Genomic DNA, 19,965 nt, shown 5'->3' on the forward strand with positions numbered 1-19,965 from the left:
CTACCCCCAGAGGAGGAAGGCAGTCTGAGTAATCAGATGGTACCATCTCTAAAGCAGTCTTCTTAATGCTGAAAAACAAGAAACTCTTACTAGACACCAGGGAGTGGCTATAATACACTAAGTAATTTCAAACGAGAGTGGTAAGAAAGATAGGCTGAAGGCCAAGTGCTGGCTGAATCCCCGGCCCTGGGAGCTCCAGCCTGGCTCTCTCCCAGGGCAGGGGGCAGACCTGGGCTTCCCCAGGCCTCAAGGCAGGCTCAACAGCCCAAGCCCTGCATCTGTACCTGGGACAGAGCGTCTCCTCCCTCCTCCTCCAGAGCACCCAAACACACAAGGTGAATCAACTTTTCCTAGCGATTCTTATTTTGAAAGCCCTACAGGAAAAGAAAATTAAAAAAAAAAAAAAAAAAGCCATCATGAGTATTTCTTTTAGGCCATTTTCTGCCAGGTCTTCACTCAAGCTTGTTTGTTGTTGGTGTTTGGAACTCCCTCAGCAAGAGATGAGATCTGGAGGCCTCTCCCCTGCAAATCCTCGGGGATTTGGTTGTCCTTGATAAGGCAGGGCTCACCAGATGGCCTTTACAGCTGAAGAACTCCACCATACCAAACCAGACCAGAAAATAGACTTTAATTTTACAGCTACAAATGTTGCCTTAAATTCACAACAGTTAAGAAAAATATATACAAAATTCAGGGTGAAAGGAAAAGTAAAAAACAATTCACCGTTGAGGGTGTTGTATGCAAGTCAGCCCAGGAATCCGACTTTCTGTCTCTTGGGCCCCAGGCTTTCTTCCTTGTGCAGGACACTCTGCAGGGAGGCGTGCAGCACCTTGCCCACTCGCTTGCCAGTCTGCAGGACAAAGGACAGGGGAGAGCATGCACCCGAGGTGAGGCGCACCCACTGTAGCCAGGACCATCTCCCCTTTCTGCCAGCTAGCCCTCCAATGTTTACACATTCCACCCGCCTTTGAAGTCTTTATATGATTAAAACAAATTAAAACAGAAACAAACCCCAAACCCTAACATAATGGTTGCATTGTGGAAAAAACCTCCATCCTATGAAAAAGACACTGACCCCTAGGCAGAAAGCAGCAAAGCAAAGGCTGCCTCAGCCATCAGCCATTAGCCCACACAAGCAGCAAAGTTGCCCACCAAATCCACACTTGGGTTATCGCCTAGTCATGCTGTACTGCAGCGAGGCTGAGGGAGCCCACAGAGAATCCAGAATCCGCATGATGAAGGAACAGAGGATGGCCAGGACACATTTAACAAGCAGTTTCTAACTCACTTCCCACCAAGCCTATAATAGAAGTGCTCAGATATGACCAAAGTCAATGCCTGTGTGCGGTCCTTGGTGTTATTCCCATGCAAAGAGGGGCTAAGGGAATTCAGACAGGTCAAGAGGCCAGGCAACCCACCAATTAAGTAGCCAGCCTGTACACAACAGACCTAAAGGGGCCCCTCAAAAACCTTCCAATATATGCAAACCTTTCTCTATGAAACTGTTAATCTCTCACCTCTAGGCTCCTGAATCATTTTAAGAATATAACCAACCAACTATTCCACCAAGTCTTCCATCTTCCCACAGCAGTTCTAATTAACTTTGCCACTGGTTCCATTCTCAACAAAGTTGGGGAGAAAGACATCCAGGCCTAGACCCTACGCCCCAATCCTCCCATGAGCATGGGTTCCCCCTAGAGCAGAGCCTGTGTGCCTTTACCCCTGTCCCTAACTGTGATATGGGACGAGACTCCAAGTAATACTGAAAACTCGTATGAAAAGACTGAATGGAAAGGCTCTGAAATAGAACGTCTTCCAAAATGACTTTGGAAAGGTTATCATAATACAAGAGGAAGAAAAAATGTCAAAGTCCATCAAACAGGGGCAACTGATCATGCACATAGTGAAGGAGAGGAGGGAGGAGGAAAGAGAAGAGGCAGATGGAACACCAGGACTTTGGAGGTCTTTAATACTCCTGAACCTGAACTTGCAGGAAGGAGACTGCAGAGGTTGTGGTAGCAGCCTATGCAACATCCCCTGAGGCTCCTGCTTCCTGTGAGAGGCATTTCCTGAATGCTGAGTCCCGGTGAAAGACCTACAATGAGATAGGGCCATAGGGTTTGCAGGCCTCATCCCCGAGACCCCAGAGAAGAATGAGGGTCAGCTCACCGGACAGAGCTCTGGTTCCCTGGCCATGGAGGTGAAGGTGAAAATAGCACTGTAGCTGCCAGTGGGGGCTTGGAACACAGTCTGGCCTGAATTCCAGCTCCAGCATTTATGAGCTCTGAGACCCATGAGCAAGTTACTTTTCCTCTCAGGGCCTCATTTCCTCATCTGTAAAACTAAGGATAATAACAATAGTTGCCTCAAAGGATTGTTGAGAATTAAATGAGATAATATGTCCAAACTACCCAAACCGAGTCTGGCACACAGTAAGACTATAGTAAGTGCACAATAAATTTTAGCTATTGTTTGTATGTTGTTTAAACACTGAAATTCTTATAAAATTCCCTTTCAGGGGAGTTCCTTCTAAAACAAAGTTTGAGAGCCACTGGTATAGGGGGGCCTTTGGCAGACATTATGAAGCTTTTTAAGTCCTTTTGTTTAAAAATAATTAACCCACCAACCACGAAGGACACCCCCTGCCATGCACAGCTGTGGACCCTGAACTCAGGGTGCCTAAGGGAGCAGAGAACAGGAGCTAATCATTACCAAGCACTCACGACGTCTCAGACTCTCTGCCCCGTGCTTCACACCTCCACCCTTGCCAAACTGTGATAACACTCAGTGGCAGGTACTGTTCTACCGTTATCCCCCTGTTGTGGGTGAGGGAACTGTGGCAGAGACGTTTAGTGACACAACAGCCCACAGTCAGGATCTGCAGCCTGGGCAGTATTTCTTCACAGGCCATTCTCTGGTCCTCAGCACTATACACACTGCCCATTTTGTTTTTTTAAATAAGATGATAGAGACAGAAAATAGACATAGAGTGCTTGGATTCTTCTATGGAAAGTCATCGTCTCTACGGATGAAGGAAACGGTAGATAGTGGCCTTGCTTGCTATTAAATAATGATCTCTGGGTGTGTGTTGTGATATAATGATTACGTAAAACACACACACAAAAGCAGCTCCAGCTAGCTCTTTTCCTGGCAATTCAGTCAGTGAGTCAGCCACTTGGTCCCCAAAGACTCCTACAAAGTCGAGGTGGACACTGGGGAAGGCCTGGGAAGACAGAGGTGAGCAGGACGTGGTCCCTCTGGTCTCACTCTCCAGGGTTTCCGGGCCAGTGAGGGAGACAGACACAGTGACCATTCAGTACAGAGCGGCTGAATAGGTGCCCTAATGGCACTGCCAGACGGGCTGAGGGGACCCTAGGGGAGCAACCCATGCCCCCTGCGGCAGTCGGAAGGATATTCCCCCATTCCTATTTGTTTCAATTTATACACCTCAGGTCTGTGAAGAGTGGGGGAGACGCCATCCCTCAGGCCCCTGGCTCCACCAGTACTCACTCCCTTCAAGGAGGAGGTAGCTGTCAGTCAGGAATTCAATTCCCCCATCAAATCACAAAGGCTTGGAACTTTTAACTTACACTTGACTATCCAATTCTAACACTCTAATTCAGAAATGTGAAATCTGGGATCAGAGAGGGGAAGGAACTTGCTGAGGATGAGGTTCCCCGCCCCCCAGTGCAGAGCACCCCACCCCACCACCCTTGGCTAGATCTGCAGCCCTGGCTCACGCCAGCCATTCACCAAGCTCCAAGTCTGGGGTCAGGATGTGACTTGCCTCAGAACTACAGCCTCACCTCCATCATCTCGAAGATGCTCTCTGGGTCCAGGCTGCCCTTCCCCACTTTCCTCATGCACGTCACGACCCCCATGCTGGTCACGGATACCAGCAAGCTAGCCAAGGAGCAGGCCTCCTCCTGAAGAGTGGCATCCACCACGTGCCGATAGCCAATCTGCAGAGTCAAGGCAGCACAGCACACATGTGGGTAACACAGATCCAGGTCACGTTATACCACCTAAGGGTGGGAACACCTATAGCGGGCAAAGGGCCTGCATCGCCCGTGCAAGATCTTATGTTAGAGTCTGGTCACACATAAGACATCTGAAGGGGTGCTCAGCAATCCTAGTGCCACGGTGTGAGCAGTGTAACAGCAACACAAAATGGGGGGGGGGGGGTGGCCAGAACTGTAACTCAAGAGACCATTCAAGTCAGGGGCTGCTATTATGGATTGAATTGTGTCCCCCAAAACATGTGTGGAATTCCAGCCCCTATACTTGTGTTGGCACAGTAGTTAAGAGCTCAGCTGCTAACCAAAAGGCTGGCAGTTTGAATCCACTAGCCGCTCCTTGGAAACCCTAGGCGGCAGTTCTACTCTGTCCTATAGGGTCACTATGAGCTGGAATCAACCCAATGGCAATGGGTTTTGGTATGCTTGTGGCTGTAACCCAGTTTAGAAATAAAGTTTTCTTTGTTACGTCAATGAGGCCGTATCAGTGTAGGGTGAGTCCTATACCTAATCACTCCTGAGTTATAAAAAGAGCAGATTAGGCACAGAGACACATACAAACTGGGGAAGACACATGCCATGTGAAGATGGCCAAGGAACCAAAGAACTCCCAAAACTACCAGCAATGAAAGAATCAACATGGCCAAGACCCTGCTTTGGAATTTTAGCCTCCAGAACTATGAGAAAACACATTTCTGTTCTTTAAAACCACCCACTTGTGGTACTTGTGGTATGGAAGCCCTAGGCAAATAAGGCAGACCGCCAAGGCTTGTCACAGAGGGGCAGAGTGAGAAATGCATGCGAGAGACTCCATGGATGTTTCACTGATGACAAGGGTGAGTCTAGAGGGTCTACGCTCAGGGACTGCTCAAGAAGGAGTCAGGTACAGGTACTGCTGGTCAGTCCCTGTGTGCTTGTCTGAAACCTTCACCATATGCGGCAGCTTCAGGACGTGATTTAGGTGCAATGAAACCTGGCACGGTCAACGTTACACTATGAATTCTGTGTGGAATTAGTGATAATCCCACCCCATACAGGACTGTCTACACAGCCTCGGGCAGTGCTAGCTAGTTACACATCAGCAAGCCAGCTGGCTGGCCAACAGGCCTCTGTGTTAACATAAAAACCACATTTAACATATTAGACACCCAGGACCTGCTCCAACCCCCTCATTTCATAGATGTGGACATTGAGGCCCACATTGGGGATGGTGTTAACTCTCAAGGCAGGAAGCCTGCTGGAGGCAGAGCTGGTGATAGGACAGAGACCTTACTACTCAACCACCCTAGACTCCACAGAGTTGAGAGAATTACAGGAACAATGCATACAATGTGCTTCAGTGAAGCACCTGGCATGTAGAAGGAGTTTAACAAATTCTAGCTATTATTGCTCTGAACTCACTCCTATGTTCCTGTGCTTCCATCAAATCTTTCAGTTAAAAAGAAAAGAAGGAGTTGCTTATGGTAGTAGTTTCTCATATGATAAAATTATTGGATTTGGGTTAAAATCACTTGTATATGAAATTATAACTTCCCAATGTATTAAGTAACCTCAACAGGTTGGGGATGGGGGGAGGCCTACACCTATAGAGGAAACATAACCAATTACATACAAACTTATACCTTGCACAGAGTGACAATGCAGGGGACATTGTCCACACTCAGCCGGATGCAGTCATATGGGTCATCAAAAAGCTCAATGTCCTTTGACCCCTCTTCATCCTCCAGGACGCGAACCTTTGGTATCCTAGAAACAAGAAAAATTTAAATTCCCACTTACTGGGAGGAAGAAAGATAACTTCTTTTTCTTAAGAATAGGAATAGGAGTTGGAATTCCTGTGTCTCAGAAGAGAAAGTCATGCTGTGCTGGTATTTTATCATTCTCGTCTCCATCATCTCTGTCAAAAGTGCACCAGTGACACTGCAGTGAGGAAAAAAATGATTCTGGGCCAATCAAATATCCAGATGGAAACAAATTAATCTCAATCCCTACCTCACACCATACAAAAAGTCCATGCCAATGGGCTGCAGATATAAAGGTGAAAAATAAAACAAAGCTTTTTGTGACCTTCGAGTAGACAAAGATTTCTTGAACATGACAGAAAAAGTGTTTACTGTAATGAATAAACAAAACAAAAAACCAGTAGATTGAATTGTATTAAGATTATAGACTTCTGTTTGCCAAAAGACATCATTTAGAAACTAAAAAGAATACCCAGAGTGGGAGAAAATATTTGCAAATATATATAGCTGACAGACTACATAAATAACTCCTGCTAAAATAAGAAAAAGATAGATCACCCAATAGAAAAATGGGCAAAAGACTTGACAGGGACGACTTCCTGTAAGAGGCTATCCAGGGACCCAATAAACACACAAAAACGTGCTCAGCCTAAACATTCATCAGGGAAATGCAAATTAAAACTACAATGTAATACCAAGACACACTCAACAGAATGGGTAATATTAAAAAGAAAAAAAAAAATACAAGGGTTGAAAAAGATGTGAGGCAACTCAAACCTCTCATACATTGCTGGTGGAATGTTGTTAGGTGCTGTTGAGTCAAGTTTTGATTCACGACGACTCAATGTGACAGAGCGGAACTGCCCCATATGGCTTTCTAGGCTGTAATCTTCACAGAAGCAGATCACCAGATGATTTCGCCTGCAGAGTTGCTGGGTGGGTTCGAACCGCCAACCTTTTGGTTAGCAGCCACATACATAACTGCTGCACCACCAGGGCTCCCTGCTGGTGGGAATACCACTTTGGAAAATTGGTTTTGCAGTATCTACTAAAACGAAATAAGGCCATACTGTACGATCCAGAACTTCTACTCCCATCCAACAGGAAAGGATAAATATGTGCACCAAAAGACACGTATAAAAACGATTATATCCAGCACTATTTGCAATAGCCCTGAACTGGGAACTACCCAGATGTCCATCAAGAGTAAAATAAATAAATAAACTGCAGCATACTCACACAACAGAATGTCATACATCAAAAAGCAAACTGACTACAGGTACCAATATAGATGTCTCAGAACATAATGTTCAGTGAATGAGGCAGACAAAAGAGAACATACTGTATGATTCTGTTTGTATCAAGTGTACAACTTATCCTTTGGGTCAGAAGTTAGGACAGCAGTTCTCCTCTGTGGGAGTAGCGACTGCATGGGGAACAGGAGGGGGGAGGTTCTGGCATGCTGGAAAATACAGTTAACCCATAAAGTCAATTCACTTCAGCCTAGGATGGAGGAATCAGGAAGGAAGACATGGTACATCCAGATACTGTAATGGAAACAGTGCTGGTGCCTTTCCCAGTTTCTGTAACAAAAGTCCCCTATGATTCAGCCCTGCTGGCTGTCCCCATACAAAGCAGCATCCAGAGAAGAGCTTCAGCCAGAGAATGTCAACAAGAGCCAAAGAATCCTGCTAGGATCTGCCCTGGCTAGATCCTCCACATCAGGAGCCTTTTAGGTGTAAGTACTGAGTATCTCATTCGCTCACCTCCCAAACCAGCAAATATCCTGTTTGAACAAGTCAGGTAGCCAGTTTGACATGCTGGATATGTTGGTATGTTAAAAAATACACACACACAAACACACACATTGTATCCCCAATTTCCCAGCCCTCTTCCCAGAATATGGCTGGGCAGGAGGATCAGAGAATACCCTCAGATGGCCTCTACAGGACCCTGACTGTGCAAAATGTCCCTCTAAGTACCAGGGGACCCAATGCCTCACACTGGGTCCTTGCTGCCTGCAGGGAGTTCTTGATCTGGGAGTAAGGTTTATGGCTGTGCCCATGACAGGTGTTCTCCTCAACCTGAGCAGCTGTCTTACCATCCTGATGTACGGAGTTTGCTCAACACCTCCTCCACAGTCGAAAAGCCTTGTCTGGTTTCCAATCTCTCTTCCTGTCCTGGTGTCCATGGAAACCAGCTGGCAGGCGGAGACTCATTTCTGAGGCTCAAGGTACGACAGATGGCAACTTCCTCTCCTGGTCCAACTGAGGCCAAGCAGAGGCTGCTGCTGCTGGGGCCTGACACACAAACTCTAACAGGCCAGCCCCCATAGTGGCCATGAGCACCAAGCCCACACTCCAACTAGTCTCAGCCAGGTGTGGGGGACTCTACAACCTTCGTTCCTGGCAAATACTTCATCCTGCTATTTTCTGCCCTAAATTTATTTAGTTTTGTTTCTGTTTGTTTTAAATTATACAGGTAGCCTAAATTCACCACAGCAAAATTCTAAAATATAGATAAATGTTCAATCACCCAATAACATAAGCACTGAGACATAAGCACAACAGCCATTTTGGGGTACACATTTTTCCAGACACCAAATATAAGAATTAACAAAAGCAAAACACAACAAACCAACAAAAACAAGATGAAAGGACTTCATCTAGTGGATGGTTTTCCATATCAATAAACCCCTAACTGTGTGATTTCAATCGTCTATATTGGGACATTCGGGTTGTTTCCAATTTCTCATTACAAAAAAGCCATGATGAACATCCTAGAATCAATGTCTTGGCTCACTTGTCCAATTATTTCCTTAGGATATATCCCTAGAAGTTCCTAATCCTCATTTTCTAATACCCTAGGGTCCCCCACTATCTTAACATAAGCTCTCTCATGGAGTGATCACTCCCACCCACAGATTTATTTTGAAATGCTCCAAACTCTCCTGGAAGTACTTGGTGCATAGAAGGGAGAAAGGCTATAAATCAAACAGAGGAAATGGTAACTCCAAAAAGGCTTGGCCATGTGCCAAGTCCATCTGGGAAGCTGAATCACACCGACACAGCCATTTCCTGCTCTTAACTAAACCAAAGAGAAGGCTGCTACCTTGCTTTTCAACCACTCATCTGTGCAATGAAGAAATATGTGAGACCAGAAGAACTAGATGGTACCCGGCTACCACTACTGACCACTCTGCTACAGACCACAATAGTAGGTCGTGGACAGAGTGGGAGAGAAACATAGAACAAAATTCAGACTCATAAATAAGACCAGACTTACTGGTCTGACAGAGACTGGTGGAGCCCCTGAGACTACGGCTCTCAAACACCCTTCAAACTTGGAACTGAAATCACTCCCAGAGATATAACAGGCAGGCCTATAAAATGGACAATAACACCAGTGAGGAACATATACCTCGGAACAATCAACTGGACGAGACCTAAAGGGCAGCATTTGCCCAAAAGCAAAGTTCAGAAGGACTGTAGGGGCAGGAAAGCTGGGCAAGTGGACCCGGAGAACCTAGGGAGGAAGGTGGAGAAGAGTGCCGACACATTCAGAGCTTGCAACCACTGTCATGAAACGAGCTGGGTGTAAAGTGTTGAATGGGAAGCTCATTTGCTCTGTAAACCTTCACCTATACAACAATAAGACATTTAAAACAAAACAAAGACATAGTATGTGAGCACTTAACTATGCATCAGGCACTGTTCTTGGTACTGGGGAGACAGCAGAGCACTAAATAGGCAAAAACTCCCGCCCCACGGAGATCCATCCAGGCACAGTATGCAGTTGCCCATAGTTGATTTCTACTTTTTGCTTCTCTGTAGTTGTCTAATACTTTTCAACATGATACATAATCACTTATGAAAATAAACCCAAACCCGTTGCTGTTGAGTCGATTCTAGCGCATAGCGACGCTACAGGACAGAGTAGCGCTGCCCTGTGGGATTCCCAGGGCTGTATGTAATCTTACGGAAGCAGACTGCCACATCCTTCTCCCATGGAGCGGCTGACGGGTTCAAACCACTGCCCTTTCAGCTGGCAGCTGGGTGTTGAACCACTGTGCCACCAGAACTCCTTCTTATGAAAATAAGAATACACAAAATAAGTACAAAAATAAATACTTCATAGTTTCAACTTATGAAATCTCTCTTTTCTGGAGCCTAACATCAGATACCACCATTTTTCAGTACTAAACCCTCTAACTATCTTTACCTACTGAGCTGCAATAGAAATCTCCCCAGGTCTGCTCAGGTACTCGTTAGGCTATGGGCCTGCTTCCAGGAAGACTGACCTTGTATTGAAGAGGGCGGCCTTTACAGCAATGGAGATGGCATCGAACAAATTCCCTCCACATTCCAGCAGCTGAGGAAGAGAGGGATGGTGGGGGGAGGTAAACACAGACATTATTTATTACTTGAAGTATTGTCCACGTCCAAGGAGAGAGATTCCAAAGCAATGCTGACTGAGTGTGTTTATAAAATAAAGGCAGGGTGGTAAGCAATGCTGATTAAAATTGTTTATAAAATAAAGGCAGGGCAGGGCGGCTGCTCTCTCGGCTAGTCCCACAATGAACACATCTCACAGACGCTCACAGGACATTCACCCAAACCACAGAACCTTTTCCTGGCTGTGTTTCATGGGCAGTGCCATGAGAGGGCACAGTCGGCTCCTGCTGTGGGGCTGCCACTCAGCCTCTGCTTGAAGAGATCTCCATTCACAGGCCCTCCAGCCAGTTGGCTCTGCGTTGACGGAGGCTTGGTCACCTTTACTTTGCCCCAGATACCTCCTCATTGCTTTGCAAGTGTTACTGCAGCTTCTGCTACCATACTGCCTCGACTCCAAGGAAGTAAAACATGGCAGCCATGGATACTGCTGCTGCTACCACGTCCACAGTTATTAGTGTTACTTAGGACACTACACTTTCGACATTCATTTAATTAATTATAATAAAAACTAAGACATCTCATTCAAGTTTTTGCCCGTAAGCCAAAGTGTTGACCGTAATTAGGTGTGCTCATTATAGCAAGGAAGGTTAGAGCGTGTTATTAAATCGAAGGTGGCAAGTTCTTCTGTTCTCATTTTAGAGAAGCCTTGGCCTGAGGTTATGGCATAAAGCCAACTGAGCTGCCCCAAGTGAAAGAAAAAAGCTGACGAAGTCACATGTAGGAAGAAAAGCAAGGTATCTCTTTGTGAGTGTGTTTGTTTAGGGAGTCCCTGGTAATACAAATGGTTAATGTGCTTGGTTGGTAGTTCAAGTCCACCCAGAGGCACCTTGGAAGAAAGACCTGGCAGTCTACTTCTGAAAAACCAGCCACTGAAAACTCTATAGAGCACAATTCGACTCCGACACATGTGGGGTTGCCATGAATCAGAATCCACTCGAGACAACTGGCTGTTGTTGCTGTGTTTGTTTAGTCTGCTCCTCTCCATCTGACCTGTGAAATCCTGAGAGCTGAGACCCTGTCTGCTTTGTTCATCCCGTTATCCCCGAGCCCAGGAGAAGGGCTGCCATGCAGAAAGAGCCTGGTAATTATTTGCAGAAAACAGGCAGGTCCCTAAGCCTGGGCCTTCCCAACTCAACTAATCGAAGCCAGTAACTATACTGGAACACTTCATTCATACCCAGTGCAAATCTCCAATTCCCACCTGTAAGTTTTCCAAGCAAACTTCAAGTCTAGATACTTCTCTCCTACAGCCTTGCATATTGTTGTTAGTTGCCCTCAAGTTGGCTCCAACTCATGGTGACCTTATGGATAACGGGACAAACTGTTGCCTGGTCCTGCACCACCTTCCAGCACCGTAGGGGAGAATATTCTGTTGTGATGCATTAAGGTTTTCACTGGCTAATTTTCAGAAGTAGATCACCAGGCCTTTCTTCCTAGTCTATCTTAGTGTACAAGCTCCACTGAAGCCTGTCCACCCTGGGTGGCCCTGCTGGTACTTGAAATATCAGTGGCACAGCTTCCAGAATCACAGCAACACACAAGCCACACAAGTCAGATCAACCGACAGACAGGTGGTGGGCAGCCCTGTAGAACGCTGCTTGTGAAGATATCATCAGTCCCTTTGCAGCTGCAGCTCACTCACCTCGCAACTGGACTGGCTTCTCTACGCTGGTGACTGTTCTGATGTAGACTGCTGCACAGTGAAGGCCACCTGAGCCAGAGCCACACTGTCCAGATGTGAGTCCTGTCTTCAGCAGTGAGCTGCGTGACTCTGGGTGTTACTTAACCTCTCTCTGCCTTGGGGAGGATAATACTCATACTTATCTCAGAGAGTTGTTATGAAGGCTGAATGAGATAATATTTATAAAGCCCTTACAAGTGTGTCTGGCACATAGTAAGTGTTGGCTAAGTGCTTTTAAATAAATAACTAATTTGCCCTTTCAGTGCCCATTGGCTGTCCCTCGAGGACTTTCTGAGGCTGTGTGCTGCGCGGTTTCCATTTGCATCACTCACAGCAGGTCCCTAACCCAGCTGTGCATCACAATCACCTGGGCACTAGTACCTTACTGCAGTCTCCGGGTGGCCTTCACCATCAGCCAGGGCTGAAACCTACTGCTTCTGCTCCGCTGTTTCACAGGACAGTGCTTGCTTTATGCAAAAAGCGCCAGATAAATGCTGGTGTCTGCTCCGGCACTCGTGGACGCTCCACGCTGGAGAGAACCCGAGAGCACCTCACCCCCCACCGCCCCTTACCTGACAGGTGGCCCAGCAGCCTGGTTCCCAGTACACTGCTTTTTCTACCGTCCTGTGCTGTGGCCCCGTAAGGCCGGATGTACACTTTGCATTCCAATATTCTAGCTTATCACTAAGAGATAAAATTAAGAGGGCAGAATGCTAAACCTTGAGCACCCACTGAGGGGCCCCCAGAAAGGCAGGTACCAATCAGCCTGCCTCCCTCCACAGGCAGCAAAGGAACGAGTTGGCCTCCGAGCCTCAGAACAGCCTGCCCAGACTCCCCACGGGGCACCATACATGAGAGGAACTCAGGTGCATTCTGGAGCCAGGCAATGTGGGTCTGATGCCCATCTCTGCCCACTTCTGGCTATGTGTCCTCTGAGCTTCAGCTTCCCCCTCGGTAAAGCAAACCCATACTTCTATATAGAGCAGCTGTGAGAATTCAATGAGATCATACCCTTTAACTGTAAAAATGGTGTGGCAGAGGCATCTGACCTCCTCTAACTTCACAATGGGGAGGGAGAATCAAGATCAACAGCCCAAGGCTGATTCCTACAAGGCAGAGGTCACACATGCCTCCTCTCTCCGCCATCTTTACCAATTCTGACACTGATCGTCCCCCCCATGGCACTCTCTAATTTTCTGTTGAGTTTGGTAATTTATTACAATGGCCACACAGAACTCACAAACCACATTCACAATTATGGGGGTTTATTAGGGAAGTAACAGGTTACAATTCAGGTTCAAGAACGCGCAGGATCCAGTTCTTTGATCAGGACAGCCTCTTTTCAGCCATGTCCACAGGCATGCCTCTCTCTGTCCTCCTTCCCCCTTTTTTGGGGGGGGGGTAGGCAAGGTATAGTGTTTTTCAGACATAGGATGGAGCTTGAGAGTTCATGTCCCTGGGCAGCTAAGAAGCCTGCCTCCTACAGGTAAGGAGTGTAGGCTGCCAGTTTCTGCAAAAATTACCTCGTTTGGCAGGAACCACACTACAAGGCACATCTGACTTATCAGAGAAGAGAAAAAGCAAATGGACTTTCACACATTAGCATAAACCTTCTGAATGGAACAGCCCTACTAAACACCTGCTGGGCCATGATAACCACTGCTATCTTTTGGTTGTGCTCCATCCATTATCAAATTAATCTGAAAATATCCAGAAAGCCCTTTCCTGTTTCATATGGGGCTGACATTTAGAGACGGCCAGGTCGTTCTTCTTCATGAAGTTCACTATCAGCCCACAAGATCTGCTTTATCACCAGGTTCATTAAAGAATCTGTGAGGTCAATGGCTTAGCCTTGTTTTTTCCATATGAGGAAGATGCAGTTGCTAATCTCAAGGTCCATAAAATTTAATGAAAAGAAATAAAATAGACTCAATGAGAGCCTGCACCTGAATAAGCAATTGACTGCTACATTATTATACAAAAACAAAATTACAGTTGTACAGAGACATTTCTGTCAAGTGCCAAAAACCAGGCAGAAGAGTATTTGGGAGAAAAAGCACCACGGAGGGGATGGAGGGCTGGACTAGGAGAGACTCCCAGAAGAGCAGACGCTGGAGGAGGGGGGAAGCAGGGCCTCAGTGTCCACCTGGGAAACGAAGGCTCCGAGCACACAGGCTCCAGGGTGCTTTCAAGGAGGGATGGCAGAGTGAAGTCAAGAGCAGGTGTTGGCGTTCAACAGACCTGGCTTAGAGGCCCAATACCACCACTAACCAGCTGAGACCCCTTGGGCTAGTTACTTAACCTCTCTGTGTCTTAGGTTCCTCACTTGTAAGTGGTGAAAATTCATAGTGCCCACTCTCAAAGGGTTTGTAAATTTTAAATAAAAATGCACGGAAAGAGCTTATCATCATTCCAAGCAGAAAAATGTGCCAACTTGTCCAAACTCCGTCCATTAACTCTGTCCGGCACCATCTAGAGGGCATCTCTTGTTTTTTTTTTTTCTTCCCTGATAACTTCTGTGGATAACTTAAGGTGCTACCATGATATGACTGTAATTTTAGTATAGGATGGCTCTATGAATGTCAGACCCCTGGTGGCACAGTGGTTACGAGCTTGGCTGCTAACCAAAAGGTCAGCAATTTGAATCCACCAGCTGTTCCCTGAAAACCCTACGGGGCAGCTGGCATCATCTCAACAGCAACAGGTTTCTTTTATATGAATGTTACAGTTAATAAAAAATTACGACAGCAGACCATCTTTTCCCACCTAACCTTCACCCTGTAAGCCAACACATCCTCCTGAAGGGGGAAAAGGCACCAGGATGAAGCAGGCCAGCTGCTCTACAGCAAGATGACACTCACCAGCACGTCCACGTAGAGGATCCAGCAGTGTTCCCGGGGACTAATGCAGAGGGACCTCAGGTCGACACTGCTCTTATTGTTAAATATTCGGTAGAGTGTGTTAGCAATCTCTGCCCCAAGGTCATCACCTCCTCGGCCTTCAAATTCAGGGGTGGCATTGGCTGAGCTACAGAATAGCAACAGAAGAGCTGGGTGAGCCTTTCCAAACACAAAGACCAGGGGGCAAGGCTTTATTCTGGTTTCCCTATGCAGTGTTGGAAGAGGCAGTAACTTCCAGGAAGTCAGTGAAAGGAGGAGGGATGGATGGCCTCTCCACCTTTCCAGCCTCCAGATACATGCTGGCTTTGTGCCCGAGATTTGTCAGTGTGCATGATGGGAGTTCCCACTGACTTCCAACCGAAACCAACTTTACCCAAAGAGAAACAGGAGAGTGATGGTAAACAGAACCTCGGCCGGTAATAATTAACTGTCTTATCTTGAAAGTATAATAAACGCTCCACTCTGGCAGGCCCAGGAAGCTGGGAGGCCTAAAGAGTCAGTCTGGCTTACAGAGAAGATGCCTTTTATACTTACCCCAGTTTTCACAGCCTTAGAGCCCTATGGTGCTCTCAATATACAAACCACACTGTAAGAGTAGTAGTCTTTCTGGAATGGTTTAGAAGATATATATGGTAGTATGCCAGAGTTACATCATAAACTTTAAAAGAAAGTAAGAGAGAAAGACTATTGGCTGATTAAATATTAAGTTACTCCTTTTATTTGATTTGATATTTTTTAAGGAGGAAAACCTTTTCCTTTTCGGCCTTTTGACACTTATGCCCCAGTTACCTCAATAAAGCATGAACAGGATTCAACATTTACCACCACAAGCACTAAACAAGATGTTTAACCGGAAATTTCTGCGGGTTTTGGCTGAACACAAACCAACCCTTAATATGTCTGTGAGACAAATAAATACTCCAATAATCCTTTTACTGTGACGACAAAGGCCCAGAAAGGTAAGAACCAGCTGTATCGGGATGAAAAAAAACCCAGTGCCGTCGAGTCGATGGAATCTACAAAATCACACAGTAAAGCTTTCCAGACAGACCCCAGCCCCTCTGTCTGCCCACTCATCCATCTGGAAGGCACTCAGCCATGTGCTAGGCACCGGGGATCTAGAGATTGTACAAGGTGGATACAGACCCTAAGCCAGCAATTCCAGTGAAGTGAGGGGAGTTTCAGGACAGGGAGAAAACAGCAGGGGGTGCCAACGAGTGCTGAGGGTTGGGAGATGGCAAACCTGAAGACAAGCAAGAGTTGAGCAGGCCACGGAAAAGCAGGGTGGTTCCAGCAAACCAAACAACCTGCGTGAAGACCCAAGGCTGTGCCCACCCCCCGTTCGTGTAACACTAAAAGAAATCTCACCTGATTTATTTAAAAGTCCCTTTTATCTAGTCCGATCCTTGGTGGCACAGTGGTTAAGAATTATGGCTGCTAACCAAAAGGTTTGCAGTTCAAGCCCATAATCCACTCCTTGGAAACCCTACGAGGCAGTTCTATTCTGTCCCATAGGGTCACTATGAGTTGGAATCGACTCGAATGCAATGGGTTTGTATTTTTGGGGTTTTGTCTAGGCCACTCTATTTAGGTTTAAGGATGAATCCTGAAATAATCAGATTGCATCGCTGTGTAATAACTTTGCTTCTCTAATTATAGTCTTCCCTCACCATTACCAGCCAGCAGAATTGCAATTTAAAATCCCAAGGGACACTCTGTTACTCCCACAGAAATCCTGCTGTTTCCTAACTGCCTCTGCCGGACTCAGTCTTCACTTATGGTGAAATAATCACGTCATCAGGGACCAAGCTGATTTTGCACAGCCAGCAAAACACAACCTGCTTCTGGTTTAGGCACTAAGCAATTCGTAAGAAATCCCATCTTTTAAACGCTTAAAAACACATCTGTACAGATCTCCAGGGAGACGAAAACAGTTAGAGATGCTTATGCTTAGAATGTTTACCTGTTCCTGACATGGTGGGCCGTGTCCTCCCGGGTGTGACCAGTCACTCGGGGATTCATGCTTTAACTCTTCCACAGCCCCAGGGGATGAATTACAGAACTTTCCAGGTCTACCTGTCTAAATTAGTCTACCTCTAAAACCACGCCCCACTGTTTTGGGGTTTTTTTGTTTTTCTGACACAGGGCTAAGTGGAAACATTAGCCTTTTACAACAGTTTTTGTTTTTTCTTCAACAGGTCATTCTTTCAGCATAGCTGGCAGCCAAGTGGAGAACGCGAGGTTCAGAGCCTCTGGAGACCATGGGAAGCTCCTATGTCTGGATGGTGCACTAGTCTCGAGTTGACTCTGGGGAGGAGGTTGGGAAAACAGAAGGTGATTTTCAGGGTGGGGGATGGAGTGTGGGGCTTTGGTAACGTAAGAAAGGCCCAGGGAGCCTGTACTGTGCCAAAGGACAAAGAGAGAGCTGGGAACAGAGAAATGAGGGTTCCACCTTGTATCTAGGGCACTCACAGGCAAAGACAAAGAGATGGACAGAAGCATAGACCTGGAAAAGCTTAAAGGTCATCTCCAGAGACAAAAAACCAAACACATGCAGGGTCAGACCTGTAACTACATGAATCCCAACAAAGGGCCACGTGTAATTAGCAGGCAGTGGTGGAGACCGTGGCAGCCCTATCTAGAGGCATTTCACTTTACCTTTAAAAAAACTCCATATGCTAAACAAAAATCCCACAGATGGGATTTGGCCTACAGGATCTCTCATTTTACAGGAAAGCAAACTATAACAACTTTTTTGGAGTGTTTACTATGGTCTAGACACCATTCTCAGCTGTTTAGCTGTATTAACTCTCACAACCACCCTGAAGTTGTTGTTAGGTGCCTTTGAGTTGATGTCGACTCATAGCGACCCTATGCACAACAGAACGAAACGCCGCCTGGTCCTGTGCCATTCTTACAATCGTTGCTATGCTTGAGCCCATTACTGCAGCCACTATGTCAATCCAAGTCGTCGAGGGTCTTCCTCTTTTGCGCTGACACTACTTTACCAAGCATGATGTTCTTCTCCAGGGACTGTCCCTCCTGATAACATCGTCAAAGTACATAAGACGAAGTCTTGCCATCTTTGTTTCTAAGGAGCATTCTGGCTATACTTCTTCCAAGATAGATTTGTTCGTCCTTTTGGTAGTCCATGGTACATTCAATATTCTTTGCCAACATCATAATTCAAAGGCATCAATTCTACTCCGGTCTTCCTTATTCATTGTCCAGCTTTCACATGCTTATGAGGCAATTAAAAATATCATGGTTTGGCTGAGGTGCACCTTAGTCCTCAAGGTGACATCTTTGCTTTTAAACACTTTAAAAAGATCTTTTGCAGCAGATTTGCCCAGTGCAATACATCTTTTGATTTCCTGACTGCTGCTTCCGTGGGTGTTGACTATGGATCCAAGTAAAATGAAATCCTTGATATCTTCAGTCTTCTCCTTTTATCATGATGTTGCTTTTTGGTCCAGTTGTGAGAATTTTTTTTTTTTTTATGCTGAGGTGCAATCCATACAGAAGGCTGTAATCTTTGATGTTCATCAGTTAGTGCTACCAGTCCTCTTCACTTTCAGCAAGAAAGGTTGTGTCAACTGCATTTCACAGGTTGTTAATGAGTCTTCCTCCATTCTGATGCCCAGTTCTTCATATAGTCCGGCTTCTCAGATTGTTTGCTCAGCATACAGACTGAATAGGTATGGTGAAAGGATACAACCCTGATGCACACTTTTCCTGACTTTAAACCATGCAGTAATCCCTTTGTTCTATTCGAACAACTGCCTCTTGCTCTATGGTCTACGTACAGGTTCCTCATGTGCACAATTCAGTGTTCTGGAATTCCCATTCTTTGCATTGTTATCCATAATTTGTTATGATTCTCACAGTCGAATGCCTTTGTATAGTCAATAAAACACAGGTAAACATCCTTCTAGCATTCTCTGCTTTCATCCAAGATCCATCTGATATCAGTGATGATATCCCTCTTTTCACATCCTTTTCTGAATCCAGCTTGAATTTCTGGCAGTTTCCTGTTGATGTAATGCTTTTGAATGATCTTCAGCCAAATTTTACTTGTGTGTGATATTAATGATATTGTTTGATAATTTCCGCATTCCTTTGGAATGGGCACAAATATGGATCTCTTCCAGTCACTGGCCAGGCAGTTGTCTTCCAAATGTCTTGGCATAGATGAGTGAGTACCTCCAGTGCTGCATTCCTTTGCTGAAACATCTCAATTGGTATTCTGTCAATTCCTAGAGCCTTGTCTTTCGCCAATGCTCTCAGTGCAGCTTGGACCTCTTCCTTCAGTACCATCAGTTCTTGATCATATGCCACCTTCTGAAATAGTTGAACGTCGACCAATTCTTTTTAGTACAGTGACTCTGTATTTCTTCCATCTTCTTTTGATGCTTCCTGGATCGTTCAATGTTTTCTCCATAGAAGCCTTCAATACTGCATCTCGAGCCTTGAATATTTTCTCTAGTTCTTTCAGCTTGAGAAACGATGAGTACAGGCACCATTACTGACCCATTTTAAAGACAAGGAAACTGAGTCACAGAAGAGTTATGTAATTTATCTAAGGTCATGAAACTAGTGACTAGGGGAGCTAAGATTCTAACCCAGGCAGCCTGGCCCTTACCTGCTCTGCTTCCCTGTACTTCCTGTGACTGAATAATTCTGCAGCTTGGCTTGTAGTTTAACATCAGTCAAGTTAGCTTTTTCTGGGCCTGTCTTTTGCCTCAAAGTAATGAATGGGCGCTCTGGTCTTGGGACTTATCACTAATACCACAAATACTGAAGGCAAGGAAGGCAGACCAGGAGAGGTCATTTAGCTCCAAGGCTTGGTAAAGGTTTTTCTCTGAGGGTTAAAAAAAACAAAACTTGTTGCCATGGAGTCAATTCTGACTCACAATGACCCTATAGGACAGAGCGGAACTGCCTCATAGGGTATCTAAGGCCGTAAATCTTTATGGGAGCAGAGTGCCACATCTTTCTCCCGAGGAACAGCTGGTGGGTTCAAGCCGCTGACCTTCCCGTTGGCAGCCAAGTGCTTTAACCACTGCACCACGAGGGCTCCTCTCTAAGGGTTAGAGTCCTAAATAAAAAGCTTTTCTGTTAAGTACAAAGTTTAAAAAGAGAGAGAACAGAGGCCAGTAATCCTAGCCCCCT

General features: G+C 45.8%; 1 protein-coding gene across 1 annotated transcript in view; it reads right to left on the reverse strand.

Annotated features, from left to right (window-relative positions):
• Nucleotides 1–452: 452 nt before the first annotated feature.
• Nucleotides 453–19,965, reverse strand: part of EXOSC7 (exosome component 7) — a 43,399-nt gene continuing 23,886 nt past the window's right edge. Inside the window, exons 4-8 of the mRNA XM_010589880.2 lie at nt 14,755–14,920; nt 10,059–10,129; nt 5,639–5,762; nt 3,807–3,962; nt 453–850 (exon numbers count right to left, since the gene is read on the reverse strand). Of these exons, the coding sequence (XP_010588182.2) occupies nt 746–850; nt 3,807–3,962; nt 5,639–5,762; nt 10,059–10,129; nt 14,755–14,920 (622 nt within the window). The 3' untranslated portion in view covers nt 453–745. The remainder of the gene's footprint in view (nt 851–3,806; nt 3,963–5,638; nt 5,763–10,058; nt 10,130–14,754; nt 14,921–19,965) is intronic.

The sequence above is a fragment of the Loxodonta africana genome, chromosome 22, assembly GCF_030014295.1.
Source record: "Loxodonta africana isolate mLoxAfr1 chromosome 22, mLoxAfr1.hap2, whole genome shotgun sequence".
NCBI classification, from domain to species: Eukaryota; Metazoa; Chordata; class Mammalia; order Proboscidea; family Elephantidae; genus Loxodonta; species Loxodonta africana.